This window comes from Rhipicephalus microplus, chromosome 3 (assembly GCF_043290135.1).
Source record: "Rhipicephalus microplus isolate Deutch F79 chromosome 3, USDA_Rmic, whole genome shotgun sequence".
Taxonomy (NCBI): domain Eukaryota; kingdom Metazoa; phylum Arthropoda; class Arachnida; order Ixodida; family Ixodidae; genus Rhipicephalus; species Rhipicephalus microplus.
In genome coordinates, this window is record NC_134702.1 from 43,495,054 (window position 1) to 43,508,713 (window position 13,660).

Consider the following 13,660-nt stretch of genomic DNA (forward strand, 5'->3'; position numbering starts at 1 on the left):
TGTGTTACGCTCTGTGTTTCGAGATTGCAAGCGTTGTGCCCCAAAAGAAATTCCGGTCTCCTAATTTACCAGCTCGTAACATCGAAACTGAATGGGCGTTTTCACGTTTTTTTCAAGGGTAAGAAAAGTCACTTAATTTTTTTTCAGATAAAAATAATGTGCGTAATATTTAAGGCCATATTTTGTAGTTTTATGCACCTCAAAAGAACATTTATTTGAATATATTTTGCCAAATGAGGAAAGAGAAGTGTAGAAAATCAGCGGGCTATTTTCTAACGCTTTTCTTGCTCACCGATGATATTCAGGCACATCACTGAACGAAACTGGATGTCATCAAGGATCTGTATTTGTAAACAATAAAAGGTTCATTTGAGCGCTTGACTGTGTGCTTGGTCCCGCAACATGAGATCTGGGGAAGAACAAGCCGGACTCTATGAAGTGCTACGCCTTTAAAAGGCTTAATCACAAGATTATTTACGTAATGAGAATATTAATGAGAAGGAAAAGAGACAAAGATAAAAAGAGAAACAAAGTGAGAGAGAGAAAGAACAGACGGTTTTATAGAAACAAACAGAGAGGAAGAAATAGGGAGAGAAAGCATAGCATATCCATGTACAGTATATATGTAAAAAAAATGTGGAAAAGGGAAGTGAAGGTGAATATGAGAGGAAAAAAGGAGGGCAATGTCCCCAGCGCTGTTTCCACCGTCATCGGACTATCACTGCCTATCTACCCCAATTTCCGAGCCCTCTCTCTGTTATCTTTCTAAAATTTCTTTCTCCCCTTACCCCTTTCCCGCTGAAGAATAGCAAATGGTATCTTTAGCTTCCGCTCAACTTTTATCTCCATCTTCCCCTTTCCTCGACTTGAGAGTTGCCTCTGCTAAGGGATCCCTCTAGTAACCTTGAAGGCGTCTGCAGAGAAGAGGCGATGGCGTGACACGTAATGCAATAGGGCAGCTTGACGACGCGCTACCGTTCTCGCCGTACATGGCCAGCGAACGACAGCGACGGAAGCGTATGCAAACCCCAAGGGCGAGGTCAGCGCCAGGCCACGAAAAGTAACTGCAGGGCGATCGGTGTATCGGGCGTGGATAAATACCGCCAATAACCGGATCGGTGTGGTGGCTCGGCTGGCGAGCATTGATCTCTGCTAGCCTAAACTGCCAAATCGTGCCTAGCGTGTGATGGTGCGTGGTTGGGTGATGGGGTGCGCTGTTCCGGAAGATGACGACCACGAAGATGAACCTGCGACTCTGAGGCTTTGGTGGGGCAAAAGAAAGACGACAAAATGAAGAAGAGACGGCATTACAGACGATGGTTGTTTCTGGGTAGCAATTCCTGCATCCCGACTGACGGTGCAGATTTGTGTTATGCATTTGCGTGTGGCCACCAGATTCGACTGATCGCGTGACCGTGGGTTGCGCTGGGCGTCGTCTAGGCGCTGCATAAGTAGCTTCGTTGGGTCCGCCGGCTTCTATGTAGCCGATAGGCGAGCGAATTCTCAGCACTTTCATACTTGGAGATTCGCTTTTCCGCTTTGGGCTGCGCGTTTTCCTCTGGTAGGACAGAGTCTGCTCAATTTCTTTTCCTCCTCTTTTTTTAGATGCGAAGCTTCTAAAAAAGGATCCGGTGTGCGGCGCGCCCATCCCCCAATCACCTCTCCTACTCTCGCTCCCTCTCTCTCTCATAGGAGTACATAAAAACTGCGGTTGAATGAAGATATTCGAGATGGCGCGGCACGGCTACTCTCCGATAGCTGCTGCGCTTGTTGTGTCTGGGTGTGCGGCGAACGAGTGCCTCAGTCTCCTGGATCATCGCCGCACGTGTCATATCGTTGGTGGGGCATGGATGAAATAGAGTGGCGGGCGGGGAGGGCCACGCCAGCTCGTGCTTGTCGCATCAGAGCAAATAATCACAACCGTGATTCTCTTAATGCTTGACGAAGGCTTTCACCCTATATAAAACGTAGCAACAGCAACATAATGAAATCATCGTTTATACGATATCGAAACACGTCTTTTGAGTATCACATCAAATACATTCTCAGTGCCCGTACAAAGTGTTTATCGAAAGGAACAGTATAGGCTATTTATTAAAAAAAACCTAGTTAATGTTAGCGGCGCCAAGTATCCTTTGCCTTGTCAGTCAGACTTACGTGCATACTGGGTTCTCCTGTGATCATTAGCTTATGTGCGTTACGGGAAGGTGCAGGGCGTTAAATGCTCCAAGTCAATAAGCTAGTACTGTCTCTTTCCATACCGAAAGTGCACATACCTGCGGTGGTCCCACTGTCGTGGCGTTTCGAGTAACGTCGTCGTAGTACGCAGGGAATGTCAACACGGCCCCATTCAGTAGACACCTCGCGAATTCGAGAACAGAGCGGCGCCCCGTTGCGGCGATCAGTCGAGTCGCGTTCCCGTATGTATGCTTTGTATAGTACCTCTACACCTACGCCTAACCTGGACGTCGTCACCAACCGAATGACAGTGAAGTTCTCTATCAAACAAGGCTGACTCTATCTCCTTCATTCCGGCATCCAGACTAGAGCATACGAAAAGTTAATACTAACATCTTTGGTCTCGCACGTCAGAACTGTGATACGAGAGGTGCACTGTAATGTGGAGCTCCGAGAATTTATTTATTTTATTTATTGAGTGAGGGAGTGAGTGAGTGATTGAGTGAGTGAGTGAGCGAGTGCGATATGATGTATTCTGAAATTCAATTTTTCCCCCTTCATCAATTCCTGTTTTCTTGAAGAGCACCCGACGAGCTGGTGCGCTTCAAGTCTTTGTCTCATCTAACTCCAATGACTAGGCGTAATATGTAACACGCATTTTGTGACGCAGGAAGCTGAAACGTGTGGTTGACTGCGTGGACGAGCACACTGCGCAGTGTTTCGACGCGACGCTTCAGCGCCTCTTCAACCAAGTGGTGGCCGGCGCCAAGGAGACCATCGCCGAAGTGTGCCTGCCCGGAGACACCCAGGACGGTGAGCTTACAATACCATTCCTTCATCATCATAATCATCAGACTCACTACGCCCACTGCAGGGCAAAGACCTCTCCCATGATTCGCCAATAAACTCGGTCTTGTGCTTTCCGTTGCCACGTTATACCTGCAAACTTCTTTAATCTCATCGGCCAACCTAACTTTGTCTCACCTTCGTGCGTTTGCCTTCTCTGTAAATCCAGTCAGTTACCCTAATGACCAGCGGTTATCCTGTTTACGTGTCCAGTCCATGTCCATTTCTTCTTCTTGATTTCAACTATGATATACTTAACCTCGGTTTGTTCCCTGACCCACTTTGGCTATTTCTTACATACCTTATAAAGATACTTGCTTGGATCAGTTGGTGGTGTTACGTTATTGCACACCGCTTGGAGAAAGAACACTGTGGGATGTTATATTGGTGCAGGAGTGCTCCAGAAAGAAGTCGACAGGACGCCAGTGCACAAACACACGTCACAGATATATTTCACACACTTCGCACCTATACATAAATACACTCTAGGGATAACATGCATGCGGATAAGCTATGGAAATAAAGAGAACGTTTGGCCTGCAGTTCAGCTTGGCGACGTCGTTGCCTGGACCGTCGTTATAGTCTCGTCGGAACCTTGCGGTGGCGAAGTTCTGTTGACGCGGCGCCGGCGCGTGCTGTGACAACTCGGTTGGCTCAACTCCACGGTCGTCTAACCGGAGTCGACGACAGACGTGCTGCGGAGGCAGGTAGTCGTGCCCTTGGGCACCAGCAGTGCGGCACGAAGATCCACGCTAGCCCTCCTGGACCAGTGGGGCAAGCCCCGGTTTGGGGAACCCTGGCTCAGGAACAGGCAGGCAGGCTCAGGAACCCGGCGCCAGCTCTCCTGGACGAGTTGTCCAGTGGTAGAGCGGGTCGAACGCCACTTCGGCCGTCCTTGGCCTGTCACCTAGCGACGTGGCCGGGGTGGAACCTATAGGCCAGACGCCCAGCGATGTAGTCCTGCCTCGAACACTGCACCTTTCACTGCCGAAATCTTCGTCACGAACCCGCGAGGCCACGCCTCACAAGCTCTCACTGTCTTCTTCGTTCACGCCACACGGCACATACGCGCAGTCAGAAACGCACTGTGCCACCACACGACACTTTCAGTTTTGGTTTCCCTCCCGTGCACCACATATTATCCCATCACCTTCTTTTTCGATAAAGTTGTTTACAAACAACTATTCTAGCAGAATTTCGTTGGGGGAGACACGAGTCTCTAGAGTGTGGGGTCACTACACACTGCGTTGTTTTCTTAGTGTTCTCGTGTACACAATAACAGACCTCTACCATTGTACACAATACAAGGGAGTACAATGAACTAGTTCAAACTGTGGGCTAGTGATTTTACAAAGCCGCATGGCCAGCCGAACGGCAGTTAAGCGTGACTCAAGTGGTCGGCTCCAACATTGTCGCAACGCTTTATATAACGTTCGGAAAAAGAGTTCTCCAAGGGGTATTGCGGAGCATGAACAAGCTTATCGGAGGTCATACGTAGTGAACACTATACCAGCACCGGTTTCCCTGGTAGGTCAAAAATAATGTCCGCATACTCCTGGAAATGTGTCTGCATCTTCTGAATTTGACCAGCAATGAGGTGCGGGAACAGCTTGACATTCTAGCGTAACTCGGTGTCATAGAAGCTCAACATTGGCATCTCTTTTACTGCCTCATCTTCGGAGAAATTCCCGCAGGCCTCCGGAACAACTGATACCTGTTTCGATTTTCTCGCCTCGCGCTCTTCGTATTTTTTCAGCATGTTTATGTGGAAGATCTTGTCCTTTTAAAAAACATAGATGATGTAATCAACGTCATTGTTTCGGGCAATAACAGGGAACGGCCCTTTCAACTGCATTAAATGATTGTAGGAGTCAGTCGGCAGCAAAATTAAAGCTTTCTTGCAAGGGCATAACTTCCTTGGGCGACTTTCCCTGTCATAATAGATCTTCTGTTTCGCCAGAGCCTTCTCCAGCTGTTCGTGTGCTATTTTGCAAGTCCCCTCCAGGCGACTGCGCAGATTGAAGAGGTAGGTGTACGTCGTCGGCGTTTCAGAGCCAAGCACCTCATTCGTCCACAGCTCTTTCAGCACGGTAAGTGGTCTTCGGACGTGGCAGCCGTAAATGAGTCGGAACAGAGAAAAACAGAGGCTTGCCTGTGGGACTTCCCTATATACGAAGAGCAGTGGGGCGATGTACCTTTCCCAAGAGCGAGGCCTCTCTTGGCACATATTCTCTTCCACATTGTCTTGATGGTGCCAATGAACTTCTCTACGAGACCATTCGCCATCGCGTGATAGGGCGTCGTCTTCAGCAACTTCACAGAGAGAAGCCGACTAACCTCTTTTATCCATTCCGAGGTAGAACTTGCCCCTTGGTCGGTGACCATTTCCTTTGGCAAGCCGATACGAGAAAAAATCTTAATCAGTGCTTCCGCAACGTGAACTGCATCGATTGCGGGCAGTACGCGCTACAGCGTCAGGATACCGAGTAGCAAAATCGACTAATATTAGGACATATCGCTTCCCATGGTCAAATCTTGAGGAAAAGGGGCCGATTAAGTCAACTGCAACATTTTCAAAAAGTGTCCCGATAAGAGGCATGTTGCCTATAGCAGTGCAACTCCTATTTTCCCTTTCGGGGGAGTTCTTTGGCATTTGTCGCAAGACCTTACAAAGCGCTTGACGTCTCCGGTCAGGCCAGGCCGATAAAATTCTTCGAGAACGTGATCAGTAGTCCTCTCGATGCCATAATGTCCCGCCATGATACTTGCATGAACAATGTCCAGGATGCCTTCTCGGAATGGTTTCGGAGTGACCACTCGTTTAAAAGTTCTGCCTGTAGCAAGGTACTAGCGACGATAAAGCAATCCTTTATCTTCAATAAACCCGTAGCAGTGGCCCTTTTCTAATTGGAACTCTTTATTGACTTTGGCAAAAGTAGTTTTCAGGGTCGGATCCTTTCTCTGCTTCTCGACGAGTTGTGCTCTTGTAACGTCGGGCAAGAATGTTGTTGAGACGTACAAAGGTCTGCTCTTCTCTTGATTGTGTTGTTTAGCTTGGGCTTTCACCACGCTAGAAGAAACCGATGTTGAGTTGACAGGGCACTTGGTCGTAGGTGCTTCCACCAGTAGCTCATCCACCTGGGTACGAACCGCCTGCTTCCACTCAGAATCTGGATCGTATGGTTCTTGGACGCCTGATAGGTTTCCCAAGACGAGGTTATAGAGTGGTTGGTCCATACAAGCCACTCTCAGCTTCCCTGTGAAGCGTATTGACGTGTACCTCAGCTTCCGGGAGGCGGCTAGATGACCCATATAGCAGAATGACGCTGATTGTCTTGCCTGTCAAGCAGACGTCAGGAACGAGTTCCTGTCGGAATATTGCCGTGTTGCATCCCGTGTCAAAGAGCACTCGAACCTCTCTTACTAGCAGTGCACCTCGAACCATTGGCATCCCGTCGACCAGGAAATGTACTGCATCCTGCATGGTGTTCTTGCCATGGTGACTGGAACAAAGAATCTACCTTCCTGGATGTCTAGACGCGTTTCTAGTACGAGTCTGGGAAGGTTTGGATTCGGTAAAAGCGCAGGAAGAACTCGAGTTGTCGTCTCGAGACTTGCTTCGGCAATTTTCTGCTACGTGTACCGCTTCGCCACACAACTTTCGCTTGAGCATTTGCTTAGGCGCATTGCGGCAGTAAGGAGCCAAATATCCAAAATGATGACAAAGTATGCAATTTAGAGCTGATTAACGCGGCGCTTCGGTGAGCTTTCCGCTGGAATCCTTCGCGGTTTCAGGGCATTTTCCAATAATAGGCGAATTCTGTGCCTCAAGCAATATGTCGGTCAGGTTAGCGAGTTTCTCTAATAATCTACATTCTCGCTTTTTTGAGAAAACTACCAGCCTTGGATGGCAACAGCACAAGAATTGCTCCGCAATCACGTGATCTCTTAGACCTTTATAGGTTTTCGATACGTTTACCATGTTGATCCAATGGTCAAAATAGCTGAAAATTCTTGCTGCTGTCTCCCTGTTTCACCGTCTGCTGCTCGCGTTTTCCTAAAACTTCTTCCGATAACTAAAATCAATGCAGCAGCGTTTTCTTTACCTTCTAGTAATCCAGCGATTCGGCGGCAGTCATCCGGCTAATCACGTCTCCCGTTAGGCACATGCTTACAGCGAGACCCCATTTTTTTTTTCGGCAAATTCTGTCCGGTCACGACACGCTCGAAACGTTGAAGATACGCATGCAAATCGTTGCGTTTCTCGTCGAACAAAGGCAGCCACTCCTGCGGATTCACAGATGAGGAGGTGCTAGGCGTAGGCAAATCCTCAGTCGCTGCTACTGGCGCATTCTTGGCTCCTTCCTGAAGTTTTAGCCTAAGCTCAAGAATTTCGCGCTGCCTCTCGTCAGCTTCTTTGGCGGCCTCTCGTTCCGCAGCTCTCTCATCTCTTAGCTTAGCTTGCTGGGCATCAATCCACTCGTGAAGCTCTGCATTTGCCAAGCCTAGTTGGAGCCCTACATCCGTGAGTCTATCTGACTCCATGGTGCAGTCCGGACGAGCGTGTCTGCACTCGAGCTACACTGTCTTCTTTCGCTGGTTTAACGAGCGGATCCTGGCAGGCGCCAGTTTGTGATGTTAATAAAGGGGCCAAAACGCTCTAGAAAAAAACTTCGCAGTACACCAGTGCACAAAAACGCGTTCACAGTTCTATTAACATTTCATAGCACGCGTGGACAAACAAACATTTCAATAGAGGTCGCGAGCTAACGAATCAATTTTCCTTAAGTGAAAAGTTCGCTTGCCGTATAAGTAACGTGGGCACTGGTTGCTTGGATGTGGCGCGCCCCTTGCTTAGCTTGCCGTGTTCGACGTGGGCGCCGGTCTTTTGAGGACGGTGCACCGCCTGGCTCGCTCGCTGTATTCGACGTAGTCGGTTGTCTTCTTGACCCGGCCCTCTGCCGCGGAAGCAGTAGCAGCAGCACTCAGCCACCTCATCGTGTCCCCAGCAGCACCCGGACGTCGTGCCAGCCGCTCACCTACTCCCTGGAACAGTCGCCCAACCGGAACTTTGCTTGGCCTTGTTCGTCTGTTGCCCAGCTCCAGGAACAGCAACCGGAACAACCACGCGACGCCTGGCTTCTGGGTCAGTCACCCAGCTGGACTCCTGCTCGAACACGACCGCTGGTTGACCTCTAACCCGACCGCCGAGCACCGCTGAAGCCACGGGTCTCTTTCTCGCGAGGCCGTGCTTTGCTTTGCTTTGCTTTGCTATCCTAAATACATGGCACCTACCCACTTTGGAGGATTGGCCAAGAATGCAACGCAGAGACTGCTAAATGTTATTTTAGGTAAGCTATGAAGTTTAAAACGAAAAATAAACAAATGAAATGACAAATATACAAAAAGTATTAAATTAAACTGCAAGTAATATGCCTTTGACCCTGTATTCTAGACTGCCGCAATAAGGCCGTGCTTCGCGAGCTGTCGCTGTCTTATTCGTTCACACCACACGGCACATACGCACAGTCGGAAACGCACTGTGCCACCGCACGACACTTTCAGTCTCGGTTTCTCTCCCGCGCACTACATATTATCACACACTGAACTGCTTGTGTATGTGTGGTTCAGGGATCGTACTCTAAGCGGTGCGCAATAACGTAACAATTAATCCCACGTACCACAGAAACTCAGCTTTTCCAGGGAGAGTTCTGTTGCCCGCAGCAGCCCGTAGCAAGCTTGCTGGCATTGGCCGACAAAGGCACGCAGGAAACAGACGCGCGCACGCGTCCCCCGTGTAGCCCGGGGTGCTATTCTGGACATTGTCGAATTCCGTCATGTTGTCAGATTCCGCCATTAATTTATGCCAATTGGCCAAGTGAGCTGCCACGACCTGTTTGATTGGCTTAAAATGCCACCATTACGAAATTTGACAATATGGCGAAATTATACAGTGTCTAGAACAGCACCCCAGTCACAATCCGCCCACTGATGTCGGGAGGGAGACGCGCGCATCGCGTTCCGTTTTGACTCATGACTCCATCTCAATGATGTTGCTTGATTCATCCGCTAGGCCTTGCGTTCTGGCACAGCTGTCACACTCGAAAATTGCACTGCTTGGTGCCTGTAGACGGTTATTAAAGGCCAACAGCAACGAAATCGTGCACACTTAAAAAAAACGATTTATAAGTAGTCTAGCCGAAGACAAAGCTGCCTGCCAAATTTCAGCTTCGCAATCCAAATGGTTATCTTAGAAAAAAAATTGCGCCAGCACCGCAATTTTCGATACCGAAACTGAAAAAAAACGACGCCAATACAGCTGACCGGAAATGACGTAGACAGCAGCTCGACAGAGCGACTGATTCCGGGAAATCGTCTACTCTGCGCTCCGAAGTACGCGCTTCGCGGCTGCGCCTCAGTATTTTCTGTTTAAAACGGTAACGAAAATGCAAACAATGTAAGCATGCACCGAGAAGGATACATGATCATAAAGGCTCATTATAGTGCATATCTAAATAACGGCCTCCCACTTCACGTCTACCGTCTTGTCCTGCTGTCTCGGTGAACTCGATACAGAGTTCGATCGAACTGAGCATCTCCCATGTCTACCAAAAACGTCCCTGAATTTCTCCTAATACTCGTCAGAATGCGCCCAAAATATTTCCATTAGACCTAACGTATAGCACAGTTCGTTTTCTTATGATACGTTCATGTGCTTAAATTACTTTAAAACGAGCACGAAACGCTTCTGTCGAACTTCGCTGCTTTGACTACTACCAACTAATCATCAAGGCGTTCGAAGAACAAGAGCAACATGACTTCTGCATGGCGCAAACACTCGCTCGAAATGGTATACGTACGGCCCTCAGCACGTACCACCAAGCGATGACAGCATGTGACAGAGTACGACAGCCCGGCCCTCTAAGGGCTCCTAAGTGTCAGCTCTGCCCACTGAACTTGCTAAGGTGTGTTTAGCAGGGACGTTTCATGATTTCGAATCATTTATGCTGATGATGATGAAAAACATTTATTACAAAAGAGAGAGGTACGGGGCCAAAGCATGACCCTGCTACATGGTCGGCGTCCTTAGTCCGGGACACCGCATGACGAGGCCCCTACTCGCGCCCGTCTCACCAGAGCCCGTTGAGACTCTAGTGATGAGCAGTTGAGGAGGGCAGTCTCCCATGCCTCTCGGGAAGGGGTAGGGGAAGGGGGTAGGTGGGGATTTTTCGTACATGCCCATACCATGTGGAAGATATCACACGTCTCCCCACAGTGTGGGCACCGCCCATCTGTGTTCGCATCGAAATGCTTTAGGATTGCAGGACAGAGTAGAGTACCTGTCTGCAGGCGCCTTAGAGTTCGCTCTTCCGCCTTACTCAGCCCCTTTGCAGGAGCCGGGTAAAGACGGTGAGTGTCACGATAATAGGTGAGAATTTCTTTGAACCGCAGCAGCGGTGTATTGGCCTCCGAGTCATAAGAGCCAAGGTGAGGAGCCCGGTGGGTAAGCGCTCGGGCGGCCGCGTCAGCGGCCTCATTATCTCGTAGGCCCTGATGGCCAGGAGCCCATACGATGCGTTTCGGGGCTGGATCAGCGAGAGCCCGTTTTAGAATTTGGCTGGCTAGGGGGGATATCTCTCCTACCAAGTAATGAGTACATGCTTTCCTGGAGTCCGTGATGATAACTTTCGAGTTGGGGTCCGCAGCAGCAAGCGCTATCGCGACTTCCTCAGCGCGCTCTGGATTTTGTGCTCGGAACGAGAGCCCATTGACATGCTTTTCCCGGTGAACTACAGAGGCCGTGTAAAATCCCGTGGGCGAAGGCCCTGCTATATCTACGTAGAATACACCAGGTCGGGAGCCGTGTTGCCTCTCAAGCGTCCGAGTCCGCGCCTGTCTTCTGCTTTCGTGCGTGTGCTTATCCATGTTACTGGTCATTTATGCTGTGTCTACAGAAAGAACTGTGAACACTTTGCAGCAATAAGTACACTCTACTATGCGAGAGCCATGAGCTGTCGCGACAACCTGGTCTACTTAAGTAAACGAGTTTAGAAAAAGTGGTTAATGATTTAAAGTACTTGGTACTCTACTATGGTAGAGCATAAAGCCATCCCGTGGGTGGCTAAGGAACTTGGCTGCTGACCCACAGGTCGTGGGATCAAATCCCGGCTTTGGCGGCTACATTTCCGATGGAGGCGGAAATGTTGTAGGCCCGTGTACTCATATTTGGGTGCACGTTAAAAAACCCCAGGTGGTCAAAATTTCTGGAGCCCTACACTACGGCGTCTCTCATAATCATATGGTGGTTTTGGGATGTTAAACTCCACAAATCAATCAATCAATCAGCCCGTGGGCCTCACACTTGATGAGTACTGTGTACTCATATATGCAAGAGCATTGAGCCGTCCCTAACATAGCCAATACGCCTGCAGCTCTGTGTGTGTTCAGAAAAAAAGTGTTTGACGATTTAGAGTACTTGGTACACTACTATGGGCGAGCAGAAGTCGTCCCAGTCAAAGTAAAGGTCAACCATACGAGTAAACATAAGAAAAAAAAAACATGCGTCAAGACTACTGTTTAGAAAAAGTGGTTAACGATGCAAAGTACATGGTATACTCTACTATGGCAGAGCATAGAGCCGTCTCGTGGGACTCACACTCGACGAGGCCCTCTCGGCATGTTGCACTAAATAGGTTACATTCATGACTCAAAGCCTTCATCGTGCATTTCAGACACTTCATTTTGTGGCACACCTTTGTGTCGCTGGTGTAAGGTCAAAAACTTCAATGTGTTGAATAATATTCAAGGGAATGTGACGTTGTTTTTCTGTGTGACGCTGATTTTCTGTCAAAAATGAGTGTTGCATGTAGTACTTTTGTTTCCACCATTTACCATTCGTGTCATAGTGACATAGCATTAGTTAGCACACTTGTGTGAGAGCACATGCCACCTTTAGCGCCCAGATCTGTTATGACATGACGAAGTTTTCTCTAGTGAATTGCGCATGCCAGCTGTCATGATTGAAGTTATGATGTTTTGTTTCAATCACGACATCATGTGTCGGGATTGTAATCAATGTGCGACGAGTATTCAGTGACACTCTTTACAGTACTTATTCCATACCATTAAGTCAAATGCAGTTGTGAGTTTTTCAGAAAACATTATAGAATTAAAACACACACACACACATATATATATATATATATATATATATATATATATATATATATATATATATATATATATATATATATATATATATATATATATATATATATATATTGGTATTGTTGCTTTTGTAAGTTTATTGGGAAAGATTGTTAGACGTTCTGTAAGAGGTTTCGAGTGGTGGCTGTTGTTCGGCGCTGGAGTCAGAGAGCGCTGCCAAAAGAACATAACAGGACGTAAAATCAAGGTCTCCTCATTCCACGTTTTCTCATATTCCTTTCAATCACGTTTCGCTAAGTGCTGGACCGTCTCGCAGCAACTAAAAGAAAACTCAGCGGCAGTCTGGCGAAATTGAGAGCAGTTATTTAAGAAATGAAAAAAAAATCACCTGAACTTCTCCATTCGATCAACGTAATTTACTGCGCGGTCGACGAAGAACAGCTCGTTTCTTTTGAGTGAAATTGAGTTGTGCAACTCTGTACACACGGCTGTCGGGACGGTTGTTACCTTGCGCAAAACACTGGAGGCTATAGGATTCCTTTATTTTTTTCGAATAATTACGACCTTCATATACTACTGCATCGCTTAGAGTACGCAGCGACGGTCAGTCAAGTGTCTACAAGAAAAATAATCTGCCGATGAGGACCAAGAAATTTCCTTCACGGTCGTTAATAATAGGCACATATCATCCGTAAACTGACAGACAACTATACAGGGAAAAACCGTCGGGGTTAAACCACGTTCAGAGTAGCGACTAATTCAGTTAAAAATAAAGAAAAGAACAAAGTCTGGAAAGAAACATGAAACTGCCGTTCACGCAACAGCGAGACCAGGCTGTCGCTGTAGCGGCCTTGTTATACATACAGACGGGCCGAAGTAGAATACTTTAAAGTTAACGCTATTTCAAGGCGATTTCGTTAAAGAGCTCGTTTCGCGAAAATTCTGCCATCGGCGTTGTTGATTGTGAGCGAAAAATAATAATCTTGTCGGTGACCAAAAAATAGAGAGATCAAAATAAAAATAATAATCAAAACTTTGGTTCAAATTCAATATACAACCCAGGCCATCTGCCTCGCAAGCAGATGTTCTACAGCAAGGCCAGCTCATTTTTTTTTCTTTAATGCATAGAATCATCGCTTCTAACTGTTGTGAACTGCGCACAACGTAATTCGTCACGTTATAATTGTTTCAACGTGCACAACAACCACATAGTTCAAAAACGAGAGGAGATATTTCGAAAGTCTAGCCGCGGTTCTTTAGTGGCTAAGGCACGTGGCTGCTGACCCACAGGTTGCGGGATCGAATCCTGGCTGCGGCGGCTGCATCTTCGGGGGAAGCGGGATTGCTATAGGCCCATGTGCCCTGATTTGGGGTGCAGGTTAATGAAACCCAGGTGGTCGAAATTCCCGGAGTCCCTCCACTATAGCGTCTCTCATATTCGCGCGGTGGTTTTGGGGCGTCAAACTCC

General features: G+C 47.9%; 1 protein-coding gene across 1 annotated transcript in view; it reads left to right on the top strand.

Moving 5' to 3' along the window:
* The window catches only part of LOC119161644 (uncharacterized), a 142,500-nt gene that overhangs the window by 95,075 nt on the left and 33,765 nt on the right, over positions 1-13,660 (top strand). Inside the window, exon 3 of the mRNA XM_075889344.1 lies at positions 2,849-2,991. Within this exon, the coding sequence (XP_075745459.1) occupies positions 2,849-2,991 (143 nt within the window). The remainder of the gene's footprint in view (positions 1-2,848; positions 2,992-13,660) is intronic.